Raw genomic sequence first — 25,622 nt, forward strand, 5'->3', positions numbered from 1 at the left:
GGAAGGCCGGGGAAGAACAAAGAGAAAAAAAAAGGAACGAGGAAGGCTAGTCACAACTGAGTTCAGTGCAGCAGAGTAACTTCCTCAAGCTTGCCTGCCGGCCTTTGATCTTTCTTTTTGCGTAAAGCTTCTTTCCCCTGTGTCCGTTGTTCACTCTCATGTGTTCAAATAAAGCTAGATTATTGAGAAAGGCGGACAGCAAAGGGGAAAAAAAAAAGGGGAGCGTGACGGTGGCGGTGTGCGCCTGCGCGCTGGCGGCGGCGGCGGCGGTGCCCGGCGGGGAGGGGGTCCGGAGTGGGCCGCCGGACCCAAAACTGAGTGGGGGGGCCTCAGGGAGTCCCCTCGCCGGGATCTTGGCGGCCTGATGGAGTAGGAGGGGTCGGCTGTGAGTGTGAGTATCGAGGGTCGGGCTGCGTTGAGGCGTTTCGGAACGGGAGGGTCCCGGTGGTCCGCGCCTAAGGTTTGGGGCTGCAGGACGTGGCCGGGTTTTTGCTCGTGCAGGCTGCGGCACAGGGGCAACCCCCTTCTCCCGGAGCCCGCGCGGTTTACGGGCAGGCGGTGCTTCTGGCTTCGGGATATAGATTCTCGCGGGGGCGTTCCGACTCTACTTCCAGCCCCGGCAGGAAACGTGCCTGCAAGAACCTTGACCTTTAGGGGAGGCCGCTGACCTCCTTCGGTCCCCGGTTCCGCAGGGATCCCGCAGACCCAGGTGCTTAAAGGCCTCCGGGTCACAGGCCAGGGACACCTTTCGACCTCTTGTGACTGACAGCCTCCGTTCTTTTTCCTCCTTCCGTCTTCTTTCCGTTTGGGATGCGTCTTAATAATAGCTACGATTTATGGAGCGCTTACTACGTGTCAAGCTAGTATTTAGTCTGAATCTCGGTGCATAATTATGGGGAGGAGATGCTTTGCACTCAAATGCTTTGAGTCTGCTCAATTTAATCATCTTTAAGAGTCAGCCTAACCATTTTATTGGGAAGTTTGAGATTTCCTTGGCTCTTAGCAACTTAGGACCATCCGAGTTAAGGGAAGTTCTTCTCTTACCTAGCAAATGGGTGCTTTATCTACCATAATGGTTTATATCGAATTTAGCTAAGCCGAAATAACTTGTGAGCACTTCCTAAAAGCCTAATAGTATTCCAAACGCCATGGGAAATCCAAAATGTGTTCTAAGCCCTGTTCTCGAGTTTGGTTGTGAATGAATCCATGAAATATTTAGATTCAGTTAGGACTTATTTAGCATCTGCTGCATTGTACACTCCGGAGTGTCACAAAAAATTGATGAGATACTGTAATGGCAAGTGGATTTTTGAAGCATATTTCTGATGAGGTACCTAAGGGTTTGACCGTGATTTGCTCAAGCTAAACTAGCTAGGGTAAGTGGTGAAATTCACATATGCCAAGTCTCCTCTTTTTCCTGTTACACCAAGTTAGATGTTCTAAGCACTTTTGGGAAGCAACTACATTACAGTTACAGTTTCTAGAGTTAACTCCTGAGTCTAGAGAATGGTATGTGCTTTTAAAGGTACTAGAGGGGGGCACCTGGGTGTCTCAGTTGGTTGAGAGTCTGACATCGACTGAGGTCATAGTCTCAGCTCCTGAGTTTGAACCCCGCATCAGGCTCTGTGCTGACAGCTCAGCCCCAGGGCTTTGGATTCTGTCTCCCTGTCTCTGCCCCTTCCCCAGCTCACACTCTCTCTCTCTCTCTCTCTCTCAAAAATAAATAAACATTTAAAAAAATTAAAGAAAAATAAAGGTACAAGGTAGTTTTTGAAGAGAACTTCAGCATGGGTTGGAAGGTGGTAAGAGGGTGTGAAGGAATCTGGTCAAGTTAGTTCATAATCAGTTGCTTTGATAAAAAAGAGAATCTAAAAAGGAAAAACTGCAAATAGTAATTATTTATCTAGCTTAGAGCACAGCACATGTAGTCTGCTGTATAAGAGGCTTCTGTACAAGAAAAGGAAGGAATAATGGTAGATGCTAGATGAATTGGTTCTGGGGCCAGGAATGGCTCTGTGAGAAATATACATGTTATCCATTTCCTAATTCAAACATCATAGTGGGAAGTTTAGGGTTAATTTGTGTATCCAGTAAATAACATGTAGGCAGACAAGCACATTGAATGTGCTATCTCCAATTGAAACCTTATAGTCAGTTGGGTTTTTTTCCTCTTCTAATCTGAAAGAGACTATCAAGAAATTAGAGTTCCTAAGTGTTCATCAGTAGAGGACTGGTTAAGTAAAGTATGCCTTTGTAAGAATGAGCCAGCCCTCTGTGTGCTAATACTGAGTAATAACCAAGATACATTAAGTGAAAAAAAAAAAGTGAAAAAGAGGTTTCACAACCGTGTGTGTGTGTGTGTGTGTGTGTGTGTGTGTGTGTGTGTGTGTTTAAACTGTGGTTATTTGGGTATATATATACCTAGAATATCTCTGGAAGAATTCAGAAGAAACTGGTAACAGTGACTGGAAGTTGAAGTGGCTGAGAAACAGGAGTGGGAAGGGAATTATTTTCTGTATAAGTTTTTAAGAATTTCTTATGAAAAGTTTTAAACATCCAGAAAAGTAGAGAAAATACTATATTGAACCCATGTAAATTGATCATTCTTTTTCAAATCTGCTGTTACATTGCTATTTGCTTTTATTCCTGACATTTCACCCCTACACACTTTAATATATGTCTCTAATGAAAAGAACATTTTCCTGCATAACTCAATAGCATAATCACACGAAACAACTAATTCTTATATATTATCTAAAACCTAATCTTTATTAAAATTTCCCCAAATTTGGGGCACCTGGCTGGCTCAGTGGGAAGACCATGCAACTCTTGATCTCAGGGCTGTGAGTTCGACCCCCACGTTGGGTGTAGAGATTACCAAAAAAAAAAAAAAAAAAAAAAAAGATTTAGAAAATTAAATTAAAAAATTTCCCCAAATTGCCCCCCACTTATTTCTTCTTTTTTACTGTTTTTGATCCTATTTCCAATAAAAGTTTATGCATTGCATTTGGCTTTTATGTCTCTTGAAATCTTTTCAAATCTAGAACAGTTAACTTTTTTTTTTCTTTTTCATCATAACTTGTTGAAGAGACCCTGTCAATGATCTGAATTTAACTGATTGATTCCTAGTGATATCACTTAGCTTCTTACTGCTAACAAAGGTAAGGTAAATGCTTGATTGGTTTCAGGTTAAACACTTTGGGTACAATATCGTAGGCTATGCTCTATACTCTAGTTTTTCCGCTATTAGTGATAGTAGTGGGTGATAGATAGTGATTGATTAGTGGGTTCAGGTGGTAAATTGGAGTTCTCCATTGAAACCAGCTGTACGCCCATTTCTATTTTAAAAATTTGAAACATGTTACCTATTGAACATGTAAATAATTACCTTTAGAAAGAAAAGCTCACAGCAAGAAATTGCTTCTTCTTTTTTAAACTGAATCCCTGATTACTAGGTGGTAGTATCTCATTTTATAGAAAAGGAATTTGAAGTTTAGAAAGATTAAAATTTACTTGGGGTAGTAAACCTATTTTTTGTCTACTTCAGAGGTCATGCTTTTCCACCAGATTTTGTAAACTATAAACTGGTATATAAATATAAAATTATCATTACTCCTAGTAGTTATGTTACTTGTCCCTTTATGTCTTTTTGGATAGGTAATCAGTTTCTAATTATATCAGACTTTTTTGGAGTATCAGTAAACTGTGATAGGTCTCTTTAGTGTGATGAACATTCTGAAAGTTCAAAATATATGTGCAAGTCAAACTTCTTAATGATTTCAGGAGTTTCTTTTTTTTTTAATTTTTTTTTATTTTTTCAATATATGAAATTTATTGTCAAATTGGTTTCCATACAACACCCAGTGCTCATCCCAAAAGGTGCCCTTCTCAATACGCATCACCCACCCTCCCCTCCCTCCCAGCCCCCATCAACCCTCAGTTTGTTCTCAGTTTTTAAGTCTCTTATGCTTTGGCTCTCTCCCACTCTAACCTCTTTTTTTTTTTTCCCCTTCCCCTCCCCCATGGGTTTCTGTTAAGTTTCTCAGGATCCACATAAGAGTGAAAACATATGGTATCTGTCTTTCTCTGTATGGCTTATTTCACTTAGCATCACACTCTCCAGTTCCATCCACGTTGCTACAAAGGGCCATATTTCATTCTTTCTCATTGCCACATAGTACTCCATTGTGTATATAAACCACAATTTCTTTATCCATTCATCAGTTGATGGACATTTCGGCTCTTTCCATAATTTTGGCTATTGTTGAGAGTGCTGCTATAAACATTGGGGTACAAGTGTCCCTATGCATCAGTACTCCTGTATCCCTTGGGTAAATTCCTAGCAGTGCTGTTGCTGGGTCATAGGGTAGGTCTGTTTTTAATTTTCTGAGGAACCTCCACACCGTTTTCCAGAGCAGCTGCACCAATTTGCATTCCCACCAACAGTGCAAGAGGGTTCCCGTTTCTCCACATCCTCGCCAGCATCGATAGTCTCCTGATTTGTTCATTTTGGCCACTCTGACTGGCGTGAGGTGATACCTGAGTGTGGTTTTGATTTGTATTTCCCTGATAAGGAGCGACGTTGAGCATCTTTCATGTGCCTGTTGGCCATCCGGATGTCTTCTTTAGAGAAGTGTCTATTCATGTTTTCTGCCCATTTCTTTTTTTTTTTTTTTTTAATTTTTTTTCAACGTTTATTTATTTTTGGGACAGAGAGAGACAGAGCATGAACGGGGGAGGGGCAGAGAGAGAGGGAGACACAGAATCGGAAGCAGGCTCCAGGCTCTGAGCCATCAGCCCAGAGCCCGACGCGGGGCTCGAACTCCCGGACCGCGAGATCGTGACCTGGCTGAAGTCGGACGCTTAACCGACTGCGCCACCCAGGTGCCCCTCTGCCCATTTCTTCACTGGGTTATTTGTTTTTTGGGTGTGGAGTTTGGTGAGCTCTTTATAGATTTTGGATACTAGCCCTTTGTCCGATATGTCATTTGCAAATATCTTTTCCCATTCCGTTGGTTGCCTTTTAGTTTTGTTGGTTGTTTCCTTTGCTGTGCAGAAGCTTTTTATCTTCATAAGGTCCCAGTAATTCACTTTTGCTTTTAATTCCCTTGCCTTTGGGGATGTGTCGAGTAAGAGATTGCTACGGCTGAGGTCAGAGAGGTCTTTTCGTGCTTTCTCCTCTAGGGTTTTGATGGTTTCCTGTCTCACATTCAGGTCCTTTATCCATTTTGAGTTTATTTTTGTGAATGGTGTGAGAAAGTGGTCTAGTTTTAACCTTCTGCATGTCGCTGTCCAGTTCTCCCAGCACCATTTGTTAAAGAGACTGTCTTTTTTCCATTGGATGTTCTTTCCTGCTCTGTCAAAGGTGAGTTGGCCATACGTTTGTGGGTTTAGTTCTGGGGTTTCTATTCTATTCCATTGGTCTATGTGTCTGTTTTTGTGCCAGATTTCTGGAGTTTCAAAAAAGTTTTGTACAAAGAAGCATTATGTAGTCTTAGTTCTTGTGCCTTAGGTCTTCTAGGTTTAAAAAAATATATGAGTTAGGGGTGCCCGGGTGGCTCAGTCGGTTGAGCGTCTGACTTTGGCTCAGGTCATGATCTCACTGTCCATGGATTTGGGCCTTGCGTCAGGCTCTGTGCTGACAGCTCAGAGCCTGGAGCCTGCTTCAGATTTTGTGTCTCCCTCTCTCTCTGCCCCTCCTCCATTCATTCTCTGTCTCTCTGTCTCTCTCTCTGTCAAAGATAAATAAACATTAAAAAAATTAAAAAATATGTGAGTAAAAAGAAAATTAAAAAAAATTAATAATACATGTATATTGCTTAATTTTTTGAAAAGAACAAAAGGATCTATAGTGAAAAATGAATTTCCAACCCCCATGCCCTCAGTTTTTTTCCCAGAGTCAAAACCTATTACTAGTTTCTTGGGTATACCTCTAGGTAAATTCTACATATGTATGTATGTCATTAGGGTAAATTTTGACATTTATGTATAGAAGTATCTTAGTAACATAACCTAAAATAATAGGTTGAAGGTTATGCTCCAGTTTTTATTGTTTATATACAAACACCTTTGCTAACTTTTATTCATTCATTTATTCAATATTGAGTACTTACTCTATACCAGATGGTGTGCCAGGTCATAGGAATAAAATAATGAACACAACAGACATTCCTGCTAGCTGTAATGGAGTTTACTGTCTATTGGGAGAGACAGTCATTAAGCAAATAATTATACTAATGACTATAGCAAAGATTTGGTACCAACTTTGTGCCAAACACTTAATATGGATTTTCTAATTTATTCCTCGTAACAGCTCTATGACATTGATTCTGATAATACTTTTGTTTTATGAATGTAGAAACTGAAGCACAAAAAGGTTAAACTACTTGGTCAAGATCACACACAGCTAGTAAGTGATAGAGCTAGGTTTCAAACACAAGCAGTCTGGTTATAGAGATCTTGCTATCTTCCTTTACCCTGATGTAGTGGTTTTCAATGAGTTTGAGATCATCTCCTAGGGAGGTTTGGAAATTTGGGGGGTATTTTTAGTTTCAAAATCATTGAGAGGATGACACTGACTTTACTGGATAAAGATCCAGATGTTAGACATCCTGCAATGTAAAGAACATCCCTACCCTATACAGTAAAAACCTGTTGTACATTTTACATCACTTTCAAATGGCCCAGAGGATGTTCATATAGGTGAAAAATCTGTTTCTAATCACATGAACTTAGATCTAATTTGTTTTACACATGAATTATTTTTTGTTCTGTTTTGTTTTTGCATAGAGCACAGTTACTGTGTAAATCAAGAGATTGTACTTTCTTTTTTTTTTTTTAATTTTTTTTTTTAACGTTTATTTATTTTTGAGACAGAGAGAGACAGAGCATGAACGGGGGAGGATCAGAGAGAGGGAGACACAGAATCAGAAACAGGCTCCAGTCTCTAAGCCATCAGCACAGAGCCCGACACGGGGCTCGAACTCACGGACCGCGAGATCATGACCTGAGCCGAAGTCGGCCGCTTAACCGCCTTAGCCACCCAGGCGCCCCTGTACTTTCTTTATTTCAGAGTTTACAAAGAGTTGGTCACTATTTTGGAAAATCGTATCACGTTCCTGGTATTTTCATCAACGATATAACATGCTTTTATCAGTCTGTATTTGCAGTTTTCACACTCATAGTCTTCATCTAATATAGTCACGCCCAAGCATTTACATGTTGAAATAAATATTATTTTATTTTTTAAATTTTTTTTAAAAAATGTTTTATTTATTTTTGAGAGAGAGAGCGTACCAGCAGGGGAGGTGGCGGGCTGGGGTGGAGGGGAGAGAATCTGAAATAGGTTCCATGTTGACAGCACAGAGTCTGATCCAGAGCTGGAACTCATGAACTGTGAGAAAATGACCTGAGATGAAGTTGGACACTTAATCAACTGAGCCACCCAGGTGCCCTTATATTGATACTTAAAATTTGACATGTGTAAGTAAGTTACAGTCGCTCTGAATTTCACTAAGGGTAGGAGCTATTGTAAAATATTTATAATAAAAAGGTATAAATACCTTGAAAGAAAAATTCCATGGTGACCTTTGAGACAGCTGCTTGAAGAGCATACTGGGGATTGTTTCTCTTTTTTTTTTTTTTATGTTTTCTTATTTATTTTTGAGAGAGAGAGGCAGAGCATGAACAGGAGGGACAGAGAGAGAAATACACACAGAATCTGAAGCAGCTCCAGGCTCTGAGCTGTCAGCACAGAGCCCGATGTGGGGCTCAAACTCACGAACCGCAAGATCATGACCTGAGCTGAAGTTAGACGCTTAACCAACTGAGCCACCCAGGCGCCCTGTACTGGGGATTGTTATAATCATGTCTCATATTTATGGATGAATGAAAATTCCCGTAACATTTTAGGGAAAAAAAAGAGGGTGTTGTGTCTGATATGGTTGAGAACTGCTGCTCTACTGTCTGCCTCAGAAATAGTCACAGTTGTGATAAGTGGTATGAAGGAGGCACAGGATTTTAGGAGAGAAGTGTATATGAGGGAGTATGGCCTAATCTGAGAGATCAGGGAGTGCTTCCCCAGGCAAATGACATTTGGACTGAGATTTGAAGGATGAATAGTTACCTAGATGGAAAGGAATAAAAACATTCCAGGGAGAGGGACCAGCATATGAAACAGCTCTTTGGAGGACTTTGTTAAGTATTTTGGTTTTTGATCTTAAATACTTGGATGCACTGAAGGGCTTTTTTATTTTTTATTTATTTATTTTTAATGTTTATTTTTGAGAGAGAGAGAGAGAGAGAGAGAGAGAGAATGTGAGTGGGGGAGGGGCAGAGAGAGAGAGGGAGTCACAGAATCCAAAACAGGCTCCAGGCTCTAAGTTGTCAGCACAGAGCCCAACACAGGGTTCGAACTTGGGAAGAGCAGGGTCATGACCTAGGCCAAAGACAGACAGTTAACTGACTGAGCCACCCAGGCCAAGGGGCTTTTATTTATGTATTTATTTTTAATTAAAAAAACTTTTTTTAACGTTTATTTATTTTTGAGACGAGAGAGACAGAGCATGAGTGGGGGAGGAGAGAGAAAGAGGGAGACACAGAATCTGAAACAGGCTCCAGGCTCCGAACTGTCAGCACAGAGCCTGACGTGGGGCTTAAACTCATGGACCGCAAGATCATGACACGAGCTGAAGTTGGACGCTCAACCAACTGAGCCACCCAGGCGCCCCAAGGGGCTTTTAAAAGTAAGGAACTGAGGCATAAAACATAAGAGCTTATGGTCTTGGGGCGCCTGGGTGGCTCAGTCGGTTAAGCATTCAACTTCGCCTCAGGTCATGGTCTCACAGTTCATGAGTTTGAGTCCTGCATGGGGCTCTGCTTGGAATTCTCTCTCTTCCTCTCTTTCTGCCCCTCCCCTGCTCGCGCTCGCTCTCTCTCTCTCTCTCTCTCTCTCTCTCTCAAAATAAGTAAATAAATAAACTTAGAGTGTATGGTCTTGGCTTTTTCATTGTATGGTTGAAGGAATCATAGAAGTGAATGTTTAGGTTGAGGCGAAATGGAAGTAGACTAGAATCCTGAGCCATTTCATGAAAGACATCTGCCATTCAAGAATCATCCTAGACCCTAGCAGATTTGTCACTAGACCTAGGGCCTCCCACTCCATCACAAGACTGAGGGGCATGTCTTCTTTGATCTCCCTCACCTGCTTGAACATTGCCTGGAGCCATTCAGTCAGGTTGAAGGCTCTGAAAAGTGTAAGCATGTGTCTAGTTCTGATCATGGCTTAGTAAGCTCCTACTGGCAGACCTTCCTGCAGATAACAGCTATTAAATCAGAAGTACATAAAACAACTAAAATCACTGGAGATTTACCCAGAGCAAACAGATTCTGGAAGGGAATTAACACTTGAGGAACTGATGCACATGATTTCCCATTTTCATGGCTGCAGTCTGTGCCAGGTAGGGTGGTTAAATTTCTGATGTTAAACTTCTAGTGTCTTTGGCCTGAAGAACCAAAAGATAAGGCTCTATGCAAACACACCTATTGGGAAGTAAAAGGAGAATCCTGGAAAATAGAGAAGCCTCAAACTCTTGTGAATGAACTCTACTGAAATCTTGACAGAGTGTGGAACTATGCATGTGTAGAACAGACTCTAAGAAGTTCAGCTAAGGGTGAAAGAACTGAATTGAGATTTCATCTACCTAAGAAACAGAGTTTGCAGTTTGAGTCAACCAATTTACATACCTACTAAAACAAAAATAAATTAAAAAAAAAATCACTCTTTGGGGCACCTGGGTGGCTCAGTCGGTTAAGCATCAGATTTTGGCTCTGGTCATGAACTCACGGTTTGTGAGTTGGAGCCCCATGTCAGGCTCGTGCTGATAGCTCAGAGCCTAGAGCCTGCGTCAGATTCTGTGTTTCCCTCTCTTTCTGCCCCTCCTGCGCGCGCACACACACACTTTCAAAAATAAATATTAAAAAACAAAAAAAAAAATTGGCACTCTTCAGAGGAATATAAAGGAATTCAGAGTCTCCACAATATAACATTTATAACATCCAGCATATATTCCAAAATTACTCATATACAGAGAATCAGGGAAATGTAACCTATTCTCAAGTTAAAAGACTATCTTAATCTTAAAATACTCAAATGTTGGAATTAGCAGGAAAGGATTTGAAACTTTTGAAAAATATGTATTAGTAAAGAAAAGGAAAATGATGCACAGGAAAATATACTCATAAAGAATGAGTATTAGGGGATATGGGTGGCTCAGTGGGTTGTGTCTGACTTCAGCTCAGGTCATGATCTCACGGTTTAAGTTTGAGCCCCACATCAGGCTCTCTGCTATCAGCACAGAGCCCACTTTAGATACTCTGTCTCCCCCTTTCTCTGGCCCTTCCCCACTTGTACATGCTCTCTCTCAAAAATAAATATTTTTTTTTTAATTTTTTTTTTCAACGTTTATTTATTTTTGGGACAGAGAGAGACAGAGCATGAACAGGGGAGGGGCAGAGAGAGAGGGAGACACAGAATCGGAAACAGGCTCCAGGCTCTGAGCCATCAGCCCAGAGCCCGACGCGGGGCTCGAACTCACGGACCACGAGATCGTGACCTGGCTGAAGTCGGACGCTTAACCAACTGCGCCACCCAGGCGTCCCAAAAATAAATATTTTTAAAAAATGAGTATTAAATAATCAAATGGATATTCTAATGTTGAAATATAGGAAACTGGAAATAAACTGGTTGGGCTAAAAGCAGAATGGAGACGCCTGAGGAGAGAATCCATGAAATTAAAGATCAATAGAAATTACTCAGTATGAAGAGCAGAAGAAGAATAAAAGAGAAAAAGGAAGAGATCCTCAAGGACCTGTGGGCAATATAAAAAAACCAACATACTACATTGGAGTGCCAGAAGGAGAGGTAAAAGAATGGGGAAGAAGAAAAAATACTTGAAAATGTAAGGGCTGAAAACGTCCCAAAGTTAGTGAAAGGCATAAATTGACAGATTCTGTAAGCTCAGCACACCCTGAGAAGGATAAAGACAAAACCATGCAAACCATAAGTTTAACAATGAAGAAAACCATGACTAGGTACCTCACAGTCAAACTGTTGAAAGCCAAAAATAAAAGGAAAAATCCAGAAAGCAACCAAAGAAAACATGTTATATACAGGAGGGTAATCATGAAGGCCAGAAAGAATAGAAAATCTTTAAAATGCTGAAAGAAAAACTTGACAATCCAGAATTATAGATTCAGTAGTATAGCATTCAAGAATGAAAGTGAAATAAAAATAATGTCAGTTAAAAGAAAACCAAGAGAATTCATTACTAGCAGATTTGCACTACAAGAAATGCTAAAGTTTGGTCTAAAAGGAGATGATACCAGGTGGAAACTTGACTCTTCATCAGGGAGTGAAGAACATCAGAAAAAGTAAATAAGTGGATAAATACAAATCTTGTCCTTTTAATTTCTTAAAACAACATACAACTGTTTAATAAAGATGCATCATCTTGTGGAGATCATCACATCATATAGATATAAAACATATACCATAAAGCATGGAATGGGAGTTGGGGGTAAATTGACCTATATGGCTACAAGGTTTGTAAAATGTACTTGAAGTGGCAAATTATTATTATTTTTTTTATGTAACCTTTTTTTTTAAGTTTTATTTTTTAAAATTTACATCCAAATTAGCATATAGTGCAACAATGATTTCAGGAGTAGATTCCTTAGTGCCCCTTACCCATCTAGCCCATCCCCCACCCACAACCCCTCCCGTAACCCTCAGTTTGTTCTCCGTATTTATGAATCTCTTCTGTTTTGCCCCCCTCTCTGTTTTTATATTATTTTTGTTTCCCTTCCCTTATGTTCATCTGTTTTGTCTCTTAAAGTCCTCATATGAGTGAAGTCACATGATTTTTTTCTTTCTCTGGCTAATTTCACTTAGCATAATACCCTCCAGTTCCATCCATGTAGTTGCAAATGGCAAGATTTCATTCTTTTTGATTGCCAAGTCATACTCCATTGTATATGTATACCACATCTTCTTTATCCATTCATCCATCGATGGACATTTGGGCTCTTCCCATACTTTGGCTATTGTTGATAGTGCTGCTATCAACATGGGGGTGCATGTGTCCCTTTGAAACAGAGCACCTGTATCCCATGGATAAATGCCTAGTAGTGCAATTGCTGGGTCGTAGGGTAGTTCTATTTAGTTTTTTGAGGAACCTCCATACTGTTTTCCAGAGTGGCTGCACCAACTTGCATTCCCACTAAAAAAATTTTTTTTAAATATTTATTTGTTTTTAGAGGGAGAGAGTGTGAGCAAGGGATGAACAGAGAGAGAGAGAGAGACACAGAATCTGAAGCAGGCCCCAGGCTCTGAGCTGCCAGCACAGAGCCCGATGTGGGCCTCGAACTCATGAACCGTGAGATCATGACCTGAGTCGAAGTCAGACGCTTAACTGAATGAGCCACCCAGGTGCCCCCTGAAGTGGCAAATTATTAACACGGAGTACAGGGTAAAATGATAGGGTGTATTTTGTAGTTCCTGGAGCACTCAATGGTAGAGAAAATGTGAAGAAGCACTGCTAAAAAGCTAGTAGAAAAATTAAAGTGAATAATCCAAAAGAAGACAGGTACAGCCTAACAGAAATAACGGTAGACCTAATCCAACCATATCAATTTTTAAATATTTATTTTTAAATAATTTATTTTGAGGCAGGGGAGGGGCAGAGAGAGAGGGAGAGAGAATCCTAAGCAGGTTTCATGCTGTCAGCGCAGAGCTCCACACAGGGTGTGATCCCATGAACCATGTGATCATGACCCAGGCTGAAATCAGGAGTCAGACGCTCAACTGACTGAGCCACCCAAGGAGCCCCTGTGTTTATTTATTTTTGAGAGAGAGAGAGGGAGACAGAGGATCTGAAGTCGGCTCTGTGCTGACAGTAGTGAACCCAATCAGGCCCTCGAACTTATGAACTGTGAGATCATGACCTGAGCTGAAGTCAGATGCTCAATTAACATAGCCACCCAGGTGCCCCATATCAAGAATTTTATTTAGTATGATGGAATAGATATTCTGATTCAGTGCATACAGACAGATTGGCTAAAAGTAAATGCATGGAAAAATGTGTCTTTTAGTCAGTAAGCATAACAAGGCTAGAATGGCTATGTTCATGTCAGATAAAGTAGAGTTCAAGATAAAGTGTGTTGGGACCCCTGGGTGGCTCACTCGGGTGAGCATCTGACTCTTGATTTTGACCCAAGTTATGATCTCACAGTTCATGGGTTCAGGCCCCACATCAGGTTCTGTTTTGGGGGTGTGGAGTCTGCTCGAGTTTCTCTCCCTCTCCCTCTCTCTCCCTCTCTCTCCCACATCTTTCTCTGCCTCTACCCTGCTTGCTGTCTCTTTCAAAATAAATGAGCTTAAAAAAAAATTAAGCGTGTTGCCAGAGTTAAGGGGGTCTTTTCATAATGATAAAAATGTCAATTCATGACATTATCATAAACACATATGTGCCAAACACCAGAGCTTCATAATACATCAAGCAAAAATTGATACAATTAAAGAAAAGGGGTGCCTGGGTGGCTCATTAAGTATCCAACTCTTGGTTTTGGCTCAGGTCATGATCTCACAGTTCATAAGATTGAGCCCAATGTCAGGCTTTGTGCTGACAGTGCAGAGCTTGCTTGGGATTCTCTCTCTCACCTCTCTCTCTGCCCCTCCCCTGCTCATGCTCACTCTCCCTCAAAATAAACTAAAAAAAAATTTAAAAAATGGGTAACAATCATAGAGACTTTAACATTCTTCTCAATAACTGATGGCTAAAGAAACAAAAAAATCAGTATAGATCTGCACCCAACTACTACAGAATACATTTCTTTTCCCCAAGTGTATTTATAAACCAGATACCAGGTTGTAAATCATGTCTCGATAAATTTGAAAGGATTGAAATAATACAGAATATATTCTTTGACCATGATGGGATTAAAGTAGAAATCAAGATGACTAAAATATCCCACAAACATTTGAAAATTCAGTTAAACTTCTAAACCTATATCAATGAAGAAATCACAAGAGAGATAGTGATTTGAACTGGATGGTGAAAATACAGCATCAAAATTTGTGGGATAATGGTAATAGCCAAGAGGAGCCTGAGGAGGCATCATGACCAAATGTAATGTGGTATCCTGGTTGAAATCCTGGAAGAGAAAAAGGATATTAGGTAAAAAATCTCGTTGGGGTGCCTGGGTGGCTGAGTTGGTTAAGTGTCTGACTTCAGCTCGAGTCATGATCTCATAGTTCATGAGTTCAAGCCCTACATCGAGCTCTGCACTGACAGTGTGAAGCCCGCTTGGGCTTCTTCCTCTCTCTTTCTCTCTCTGTCTCTCTGCTTCTACCCCCCTTGCATGCACTCTCTCTCAAAAATAAATAGATAAGCGTTTTTTTTTTTTTAAATATGGAAATAAAATATGGAGTTAAATTAATTATCAATATTGGTTTATTAATTATGACAAACTATTATACTAATGCAAGGTATAAATAATACAGTAAACTAGGAGTGGTATATAGGGGTGCTTTACTATTTTTGCAATTTCTCTGTAAATCTAAAACTATTCTGATATACATAGTTTATTAAAAAGTGCTTTAAAAATTTGTAGGATGCAGTTAATGGCATGCTTAGAAGGAAGTATATAACTTTAAACACTTATTTTAGAAAAAGGAGGTCTAAAGATAGTGACCTAAAGTTCTACCTTATGGAGCAAACAAAGAGCAAGATAAATCCAAAGTAGACAGGAGGAGAGAAATGATAACGACAACAGAAGCAATCAGTGAAATAGAAAAAGACAAACAATAGGCGAAATTACAAAGCCAGAAGTTCTTTGAAAAGATTAATAATGTTGATAAACCCATAGATACACTAATAAAAACAACACAAATTACTAATATCAGGAATGCAAGGGATTTATCACTACAGATCCTGTAGAACAATAAGGGGATATTATAAACAACCTAACGCCAAAAAATTTGACAATGTAACTGTGCAGTTTCTTGAAAATATCAACATACTAAAGCTGTCACAAGTTGAAACAAAATCTGAATAAACTCATATTAAAGAAACGGGATAATGATAAAAAAAAAAAAAAAACTTCCGTAAAGAAAACTCAGGGCCATAATGGTTTCACTGATGAATTCTATCAAGTACTTTTTGTTTGTTTGTTTTTGTTTTTTAAGTAGGCTTCACCACCATGCAGAGCCCAATGCGGGGCTTGAACTCATGATCCTGAGATCAAGATCCTAGCTGAGATCAAGTGTGATGCTCAACTGACTGAGCCATCCAGGCGCCCTGAATTCTGTGAAGTATTTAAAGAAGAAATAGGGGCATCTTGGTGGCTCAGTTGGTTAAGTGTCCCACTTCGGCTCAGGTCATGATCTCACAGTTTTTGGGTTCAAGCCCCGTGTCAGTCTCTGTGCTGACAGCAGGGAGCCTGGAGCCTGCTTCAGATTCTGTGTCTCCCTCTCTCTCTGCCCCTCCTCTGCTCGTACTCTGTCTCTCTCTCAAAAATAAACATTAAAAAAAATTAAAGAAGAAATAACATCAATCTTAAACTTCCAGAAAATAGACAGAAGGGAATCGCTTCCAAACTCATTTCACTAGTGCATCATTACCTAATAACTAAAACCAGATAAAGATGTTACAGATTTAAAAGAAAATTACAGAAACATGCCTTATGTACATAGAGCCCCGTATGATTCTGAGCAAAATATTAACAAATCATAATACATTACGATTGAGTGATCTTTCTGATACAGCAAATATAGTAAAATGTTATATGGCAGAATCTAGGTAATAGATATAGGGATATATGGGAACCTGGATGTGGGATGTTCACTATGAGAACCTTTCAGCATTTTTGTGTTTGAAATTTTCCAAAACACAGTATAGGGAGAAAAGAGAATATTATGAACAGATTTGTATTTTAAAGAGATTACTTCTGCTGCAGTGTAAGGAATTGGGAAAGTACAGGAATACCTGAGAGTGGTTTGAGAGAGGGTGCTGGGACCTGTTAGGAGGATATTATACAGCTGTTCTTTTTAAGGTGACAATTTCAAGGTAAATTAGAGCTCTGGGAAAATTTCCATGCTGTTGGAATGCTGAACTTTTGAACAGTACCAAATTTTGTCTAAGCATATTTTTTTTTTACTACTTACTTACTGAGATATTTGGATCTATCACTGTATGCATGTGAGCTTTTAGTAAACAGATTTTTGACATTTACAAAGTGATGTTGAGGAGTTTTGCAAATTCAAAAATTTGCAGACACCACTGCTTTAGCACATAAATTCCTCCCTAAAATCTGATGAAATATATGGTGACCTTTGCAGACTCAACAATTTTTAAAATATAGGATGAAGGCATTTAGGAGGCTATTTTTTAAAAAAATTGTTTTCATGTTTATTTATTTTTGAGAGAAAGAGTGCCAGCAGGGGAGGATCAGAGAGAGAGGGAGACAGGCATCTGAAGCAGGCTCCAGGCTCCCTGCTGTCCACACAGAGCTTGACGTTGTGCTTGAACCCATGAACCGTGAGATCATGACATGAGCTGAAGTCAGACACTTAACCGACTGAGCCACCCAGGTGCCCCTAGAAAGCTATTAACGTCAATTAAACTGCTAAAGTAAATGTTTTACTGTATTACACCATGACTATAGTTAACCATGAACTTAAAAATTTTTACAAAGAGAATAGTGAAGATGATTGTTATTATAATCATACTTGTATAAAGTGGGTGAAGATTATTGAACATATTGTTAGCAAGAAGATGCATGGAGAACAACGAAGCTTTTTGAGGAGAATGTTGGGCCAGTTAGCTAGAGTCACTCATTAGCTTGCAGGGATTGTAATTCATGCCACAGAATTTAAAATTTCATGTCACAGAATTTTAAATTTTAATATCTATAAAAGATGGATTGAATACAGGAATAAAAATTTTTTTAATTGCTAAATAAATGCAACAAGCTACCCAGTTATAGTTTTAAAACAGTGGTCACATAACCTATCCTTGGGTTTATGATCTACTCTGTTATATGATGATAACATTTGCTAGTATTTTATATTACCTCGTTAAGGTTGGTGTTACCCCAGTTTCTTTTTCAGTTACTTTTCATTCTAAGATATAATGCTTGCCAGGTTCCAGAATTGAGTAAAGAATTGGAACCTGATGGTAGTTCTGAGTTAAGGGATCTGTTGTCCACCCTTTCCATTTTCCTTGCCTGGTTGTTTCTTGTTCCTTTCCTTGTTTCCTTGCCTGGGCACGCTTCACTTGAGAGGGGCACAACTTTTAATGCCTTTTTCTGAGTCACAGACTTAACTTCCGGTCTTTGTGTTAGCCCTATGCTTACTAATAAAGAGTGGTTAGTACATGTACTCTTGCTAAGTGTTGTGGTAGGGCAGATAATATAAAAAGTAGGAATGCTAGCGAGTAAAATGCTTATAAGCTTATGCTCAAAGATACTGGATGCAGGAAGCCACCAATCACTTGCCTTGGGAATCAGGAGCCAGCCAAGACTTAGAACTAGCAAATATGACAGCTACCTACAATAAGCCTTTGAAAGTTCTGGTTATAGGTTGATGTGATAAAAAATACTTTCTGACCTTTATTACCAGCTCACTTCTTCCTTAGGTAGGAGCCTTGGAACTTTCTAGGGAGGCCCACTGAGCAAAGTGAGGACCCTCCCAGAGTGCCTCTCAGAAGTGCCCGTCATATCTTTGCTCTGTAACCTTCTGGGCAACCTAAGGGTAGTAGGAAAAACTTGCTATGTCACTGAGCACTGTCTGTTACCCTGTTTTGCTCATCAGAAATCCATTACTTTTTTGTTCAGGGTTGAGATGGAGGCACACAGTTAGTTACCTTTGGAATTCAGAAAAGGGATTCTAATCTGAGTACCACTCTCCCCACCTCAACAAACCAAAATCAAGCTTTTTCTTTCTTTTTTAAGTTTTTATTTATTTAAGTACACCCAACCTGGGGCTCGAATTCACAACCCCAAGATCAAGAGTCACATGCTCCTTCGACTAAGCCAGCCAGGCACCCCTAAGCTTTTTTTTTTCTTCACTGTTTCACAGTGTATTATTGTCCTGTGAAGTCTGCGTTGGCTTTAATTAGGTCAGAGTTCAAATATCTTAAGAACTACTGAGTTTATTGTAATGAATCTTAGGAGGTTTATAAACAGATCGCATCCTCATGGGAAGGTGAGGGAGACCAGACATAACCTACCATCAAACAGCCTGTACTTACTTACATTGCAGGTTGTTTAAACAGTAAAATGAGATAATGTGACAGTGTTGCAAATAAAGTTCTTTGACACCAAACAGTGTTTTTCAGCCTTGAGTTACATAATAAATATTTGTAGACATATTGTAACATTGATGTTTGAGATGGACTACAGAGTTGTGAGATAGCGGTTACTGGGAAATGTGTCTTTCTGACCTATTTAAATCACTTTTGAGTGACTACCCTTGTATAAGGGTGGGGATAATGAGCATAATGAGGCACAAAATGGAGTCTCTGGAAATTACAGTGTAATAATTCTACTCTGCCTACACAACTGTATTTCTTTTTATTAATAAGCGATGTGGATGATTCTGTTGTACTGCTTGGGTTTAGAACTTCTTTATATACTGGGGGGCAGGAGCCAAGGCAGGAATCTTTAATGGGTGGAGCAGTTGGTTGAAGGGAGGATAGATAGACCTGTAAGGTCTTGTGGGTTCATCACATTGAAGAATAGATAGCAAAAATGAAAAATAGAAATCTGTTAGGACTCCTGTATGACTAAATACAGGAATCTGAAGGAAAAGAATCAGTAATATGGTTTTTGTCCACAGGCATGGTAATTGTATTGACAGAATAGCAATTAGAATGTTGAGAAAAGGTATTTATTATGGGACTTTTAAGGCTGTTATGACTAAGAAATATCACAGATATTTCTCACAGTTTGGGGAAAATTGGAAAAATTTCATAGTGGGTATTTTTAAGTGATATGGGAGGAAAACTCAAGGGGGTTAAAGTGAGAATGGCAGTAGTTGAATTGTTTTTATATACTTACTTGACTTGTGTAATGTAACCTCTCAAGCACTTTGAGATTGCAGAGTTGGGCGGTTTCTATTTCCTTGACTTCTAATCCTTAAGACCTTGAAAGAGAGCACTGGTTCCCATCTAGAAAGCTGTGAGCTAATTTGAGTATTTCAGAGAGCTTAATGGAAATCATATATTAACCCAGATTAAAGATATGGAAATTAAAGTTCCTTTGTCTTTGGCTGGAATCCTGTCAATTCAGTACTTAAATACTAGGTCTTCCTTATTGATTAAATGCTTTGTTAGCAGTTGTACTTTTTAATTTTTTTACAGACGTTAAAATGAATTTACTTAATTCATGCAGAGTCGAAACATGGAGCTTGTGAAAGGAAAAATAAATCATAAGAGGGAGTCTTTGGTTAACAGGTTGATAGAGAATATTTTATCTTTATCTATTTAAATCCAAATTAGTTAACATACAGTGTAGTATTGGTTTCAGGAGTAGAATTTAATGCTTCATCTCTTACATATGACACCCAGTGCTCATCCCAACAAGTGCCCTCCTTAATGCCCATCACCCATTTAGCCCATCCTCCCACCCACCTCCCCTCCAGCAACCCTCAGTTTGTTCTCTGTAAAGAGTCTCTTATGGTTTGCCTCCCTGTCTGTTTTTATCTTCTTTTTCCTTCCCTTCCCCTATGTTCATGTTTTTCTCGAATTCCACGTATGAGTGAGATCATATCATATCTTTCTCCAACTGACTTATTTCGCTTAGTGTAATACCCTCTAGCTCCATCCACGTTGTTGCAAATGGCCAGGATTTCATTCCATTTCATTGCCAAGTAGTGTTCTGTTATATATATATGTATGTATGTATATATATACGTATGTATATACATATATACATATACACACACACACACACACACACACATACACACACACCACGTCTTCTTTATCCATTCATCAGTCAGTGGACATTTGGGCTCTTTCCATAATTTGGCCATTGTTGATAATGCTGCTATAAACATTGCGGTGCATGTGCCCCTTCGAATCAGCATTTTTGTATCCTTTAGAGAAATACCTAGTAGTGCAATTGGTGGGCCATAGGGTAGTTCTGTTTTTAATTTTTTGAGGAACCTGCATACTGTTTTCCAGAGTGGTTGTATAGGAATATTTTATTATATGACTTTATTTCTGTATCCATTTACTAGGAGTTAATTGGCTAGTTAGTGCTTAGTTCTTACTTGACTAAATATATAAAAACACCACAATAGCTGTTGTTGCTTGTGCCAGAAAGTCAAACTTTTTCATCAACTCTGTTGCTTCTAAGTTTTTTGTTCCTGTTTTGCTTTGATGATTAATAACTTGAAGCAATATTAAAAACATTTTTGTACAGGATAGAGCTGGGCTGGCTCAGTTGAGCGTATGACTCTTGATGTCAAAGTTGTGAGCTCAAGCCCCACGTTGGGTGTAGAGATTACTTAAAATCTTTTTTTTTTAATTTTTTTTAACGTTTTTATTTATTTTTGAGACAGAGAGAGACAGAGCATGAACGGGGGAGGGGCAGAGAGAGGGAGACACAGAATCTGAAACAGGCTCCAGGCTCTGAGCCATCAGCCCAGAGCCCGACGCGGGGCTCGAACTCCCGGACCGCGAGATCGTGACCTGAGCTGAAGTCGGACGCTTCACCCAGGCACCCCGAGATTACTTAAAATCTTAAAAAAAAATTCTGGACATATCTTCTTTATGATTGTTTCCCCAACTCTTAGAACAGTGCTTGGTGCTCAATAAATGCTTGTTGAATGAAACAAAATACTGTATGTAAATAGTAATTAAAGTTGAAGTAAACATTAAGATATAAGAGAATTAAAAGAATAATGATGCATTGACACTGAGTACCAGAGTGATTTATGTTAATTTTGAGATCTAAGAGGTAGTAGCAGTATTAGAAGCACGAATAATATGTACTTATTCAAAAAGGTCTTTTTCTTTGTTGTATTAGGTAGTTGACATTCAGCTTTCTCAAATGGCCAAAATTTTACCTTATAATCTTGTTTTGGTGTGTTTTTTTAAAAAAAGTTATTTTAGTTTAGAGAGAGTGCACTAGCTGGGGAGAGGGGCAGAGGGCAGGGGTGGGGGAATAGGGAAGGAATCTTAAACAGGCTCCACCCTCAATGTGAAGCCCAGTGTGGGACTCGATCCCATGACCCTGGGATCATGGCCTAAGCTGAAATCACGAGTCAGATGCTCAACCAACTGAGCTACCCAAGCGCCCCTTGTTGAATGAAATTATTTCAGACATTCAGGAATCGTATAAAGTGGGTTGCAATAGCAAGGAAATTGCTGAGTGACCAGGAGAAGTAGAAAACTATAGGTCTCTTCCTTACTGGTCCTTCCACCATGTTGTCTAGGAGTTACAGATTAAATTAGGGTAGTTTATAACTTCATTACTTCACAATTTTAAGGTCCCTAAGGAGTGAATCCAGGCAAGGAAGCAGATATGTCTGTTAGAGCCTGGTGTTTCATGTGTGGAAGGAAAAACAGTGATGCTTGGGAAGTGAAATTAAATTCTCATGTAAGGCATCTTTGAAGGGACATAAGAGAAAAATATGCTAGCGCTAGAGGATTGTAAAATAAACCTTCTGGTTTTAATCCAAACCTCAGTATTTACTCAGCTCTATCTCACATTTGGTAACCAAAGATAGTTCCATTTGGAACAGCTCTACAAATGCTTATGGGATGCCCGCATTATGGCAAACATGGTTTTAAGTGCTAGATCTATACTAGTGAACAAAATATACAAAGTCCCTGGAAATAGAATTAAGAATTAAAAATAAATATATGCTATTTCGGGTAGTAAGAGATACTTGCCTCAGATGTCTTTTGCTGTTTAACAAGCTAGCCCAAAATTTCCTGGCTTAAAAGAAATATCTTACTGTCTCTTAACATTCTGAGGGTTGAAAAGGCTCGTCTGCATGATTCTTTAAGTCGTCTTACTTGGGGACCCTCATTGGCAGCTTACCTGACATGGCTCATTCACCCAACATGGCTGTCAGATGGTGCTGGTCATTGGGTGCTCAGCTGGGCCTCAGTTCTTTTCCCCTTGTCCTCTCCTTGTGGCTTGGGCTTCCCACAGCCTGTGGCTGGGGAAGGGAAAATGAACCACACCTTCGATGGGTGGTGGTGATAAGATTAAATTGCAAAAGAATACACAGGGTGGGAGATAATGCTGTGGCTCTCTACCGAAACAGCCTACCACAGTGCTATTAAAAATATAAAAATCATGTAGCATACCCAGTAGTTCCATGGATCTGCCTCTTCCTTCAACAGTATTTGGATGTATCAGACCCAGGGATACCCCTTCTTCCAGCCTTCTACCACTCTCCAACCTCTTTTCCAGTCACAACCTGCAGATCCATCTTCTAAGCTATCCCTTGCCTCTGAGACCAGCTAACACTGTGGTTTTTGGTTTTGTTTTTGTTTTTGTTTTGTTTTTTTTCAACGTTTATTTATTTTTGGGACAGAGAGAGACAGAGCATGAACGGGGGAGGGGCAGAGAGAGAGGGAGACACAGAATCAGAAACAGGCTCCAGGCTCCGAGCCATCAGCCCAGAGCCTGACGCGGGGCTCGAACTCACGGACTGCGAGATCGTGACCTGGCTGAAGTCGGACGCTTAACCGACTGCGCCACCCAGGCGCCCCGGTTTTGTTTATAAGATTAGTTCCTTATTGCCAAACATGAGCTCCTGGATTTGTCAGAATTATTCCCCTGAGGTGGTGGCTGCTGTCAACCTCCTGGTCAACCTGTATCTGCAGGTTTCCTACACCTACTTCTCTCTGGGCTTATATATCAACCATGATGTTGTGACTCTGGCACTTCTACAAGTTAACTGAGGAGAAGTGTGGGGGTGCCCACTGTCTCCTCAAGATGCAAAAACTAGTGGGTGGCTGCACCCTCTAACACAATATGCAGAAGCTGTCCCAAGATGGGTGGGGTGAAACCTTGGACACTAGGGGAGACACTATGGTCTTGGAGAAGAAACTGAACCAGGCCTTTTTGTATCTGCATGCCTTGGGTTTTGCCCATGCAGACCCTCATCTCTGTGATTTCTTGGAGAGGCATGTACTTGATGAGCAGGTGGAACCATCAAGAAGATGGGCAACCACCTGACAAACCTCTGCAAGCTGGCTGGTCCCCAAGCTGGGCTGGGCAGGTATCTCTTCCAAAGGCTCACCCTCAAGCATGACTGAGAGCCTCTGGGGCCCTCTGAGGGGCCCTCTGGCATCCCCTTGGTATCAGGCTTCTGCCTGAGCCTCTCCCTGCAGCCTCTAGGCAGCTTTTTAACTGCCATGGAGCCCTCTCCCAAACCATGGACCAAATGAAAACAATAAAGCTTTTGCAGCAAAAAAATAAAATAAGCAGATCAATAGGAAGAAGGAATGGGGAGCAAAAGATATAGGATTGTATAGGTCAGGTAACGCCTCCCTGATGAAGCAACATTTTAGATACTTGAGAGAATGAGCTATGAGAGCCATAAGGACATCTTAAGGAAGCATATTCCAGGCAGAGAGAATAGGGCATATAGAAACTCTAAGGTAGGAGAATCCTTGGTGTGATCCAGGACTAGCAAGAAGGGCAGTGTGGTGGGGCATGGAGTTAGATTGAGAGAAGCAGATATTGTGGCCAATGGCAAGGGACTGGATGTCCTGTGAGTGAGATGGGAATCTGTTGGAAGATTTTCCGCAGAGTAGTTAAGTGATCTGACTTAAATTTTAAAAGAATCCTGTTGTGAGAATCTTTGGCTCCTGTTTTGAGAATAGACTATGAGAGGACACGAGTGGAGCTAGAGACTCAGGTCAGTAGGCTAGTGCCATGTGAGATGACAGACCTGCTAAGTAGTGAGGCGGGGGTGGGTTTGGGATGCATTTCAGCATGGGAGTGGCAGGATTTGCTGATGAGGGTGGATATGGGGTGAGAAAGAGGGATCGAGGATGACTTCCAAAGTTCGAATTTTCATTTACCAGCGTGGGAAGACTGGGAAGAGCAGGGTGGAGGTGAGGTAGACGCAAGACTTGTACTTTTAGCTTGCGTTGAGGTGAATCTAAGAGGACATCTGGGGAGAAAAAGGTTGCTAATTGTTACTTCCTCATTGCAGGTGTGACGTTGAGTGCTTCAGATCTGGTCACTATGGTACGAGAACGAAAATGCATATTGTGCCACATTGTGTACACCTCAAAAAAGGTAATAAATAGAAGAGGGAGAATCCAAGCCTTTTGTGACTGATTTTTTTTTCCCCCAGAGACATCACGTGGAATTTGTAGATAGGTGAAAGCTTTTAATGGTGTCTTGTTTCCTAAACCATAGTCTCATTCCACTGGTTTCTTTTTTGCTGCCTCGTGAAGCCAATAACTGCATTATTAAATCTCTACCCAGAATTTGAAGATACTCAAAAATCAATAATAAATAGTTACTAATTTAGTCAGTAACTAGTTACGGAGAAGATGCCTTAAAATTCAATTTATTTGAAGTTATACTATTATCTGAGGAGCTAAGGATACAGCATTTGTTGTCTGTACCTGCATTCTGCTTCTGCCCATGCTTGTGAAAAGTGCAGCACATCAAAAATGGTGTTAACAATACCCTAGATGTCCATAAGGTGGGAGTGTTGCTCAGAGAAAAAACACATCTTTCAGAACTGAAAAGAACTTGTACCTTAGGGAAATTGACTGCAATTTGTCTCACTTTTTGCTTTTTCTTGACTGTGTCGTTTGGTTGTTTTTTTTTTTTTTTAATTTTTTTAACGTTTATTTATTTTTGAGACAGAGACTGAGCATGAATGGGGGAGGGTCAGAGAAAGGGAGACACAGAATCTGAAACAGGCTCCAGGCTCCGAGCTGTCAGCACAGAGCCCGACGCGGGGCTTGAACTCACGGACCGAGAGATCATGACCTGAGCCGAAGTCGGCCGCTTAACTGACTGAGCCACCCAGGTGCCCCTCGTTTGGTTTTTAAGTAGTGCTGCTAGCTAGAATGCTGAGAGATTTTTCTCTAAGCTTTTTTTTTTTTTTTTAATTTTTTTAATGTTATTTAGTTCTGAGAGAGAGAGGCCAGAGCACGAGCAGGGGAGGGGTAGAGAGAGAGGCAGACACAGAATCCAAAGCAAGCTTCACGCTCTGAGCTGTCAGCACAGAGCCTGACATAGGGCTCAAACTCAAGAACTGAGAGATTATGACCGGAGGTGAAGTTGGACACTTAACCAACTGAGCCACCCAGGCACCCCTCTAAGCTTTTAAGATGTCCTGGATTGTCACTGAAAATTCAGAGAACTGGGAAGATTATCATGAGCTAAGTTAGCCAGAGAAGTTTGAGTGAACCTAGAAAGATGTTTGGGAGAAAGATGGTTTAAATAAATAAAAGAGAAAGATATTTTAGGTGGAATAACAACATGTACAAAAGTGAAGAGGTAGAATGGAGTATAACAGTTCTAGGAGTCTATCAGAAGGCTTATCCGATTAAAACAGTTTTGTTTTGGGA

General features: G+C 40.2%; 1 protein-coding gene and 1 pseudogene across 11 annotated transcripts in view; both read left to right on the forward strand.

Moving 5' to 3' along the window:
- The first annotated feature begins 186 nt into the window (after window positions 1-186).
- Window positions 187-25,622, forward strand: part of ZNF106 (zinc finger protein 106) — a 66,010-nt gene continuing 40,574 nt past the window's right edge. For 4 of the 11 annotated variants that reach the window (XM_043554141.1, XM_043554143.1, XM_043554144.1 and 1 more), the window contains exons 1-2: window positions 187-391; window positions 24,245-24,330. In XM_043554141.1, coding sequence (XP_043410076.1) covers window positions 24,277-24,330 — 54 coding nt within the window. In that variant the 5' untranslated portion in view covers window positions 187-391; window positions 24,245-24,276. Of the gene's footprint in view, window positions 392-24,244; window positions 24,331-25,622 lie in introns of those variants that run through there. The other 7 variants (XM_043554142.1, XM_043554148.1, XM_043554146.1 and 4 more) reach the window with 3 other exon arrangements.
- LOC122467656 lies at window positions 22,797-23,491 on the forward strand (annotated as a pseudogene).

This window comes from Prionailurus bengalensis, chromosome B3, assembly GCF_016509475.1.
Source record: "Prionailurus bengalensis isolate Pbe53 chromosome B3, Fcat_Pben_1.1_paternal_pri, whole genome shotgun sequence".
In the NCBI taxonomy this organism is placed as follows: domain Eukaryota; kingdom Metazoa; phylum Chordata; class Mammalia; order Carnivora; family Felidae; genus Prionailurus; species Prionailurus bengalensis.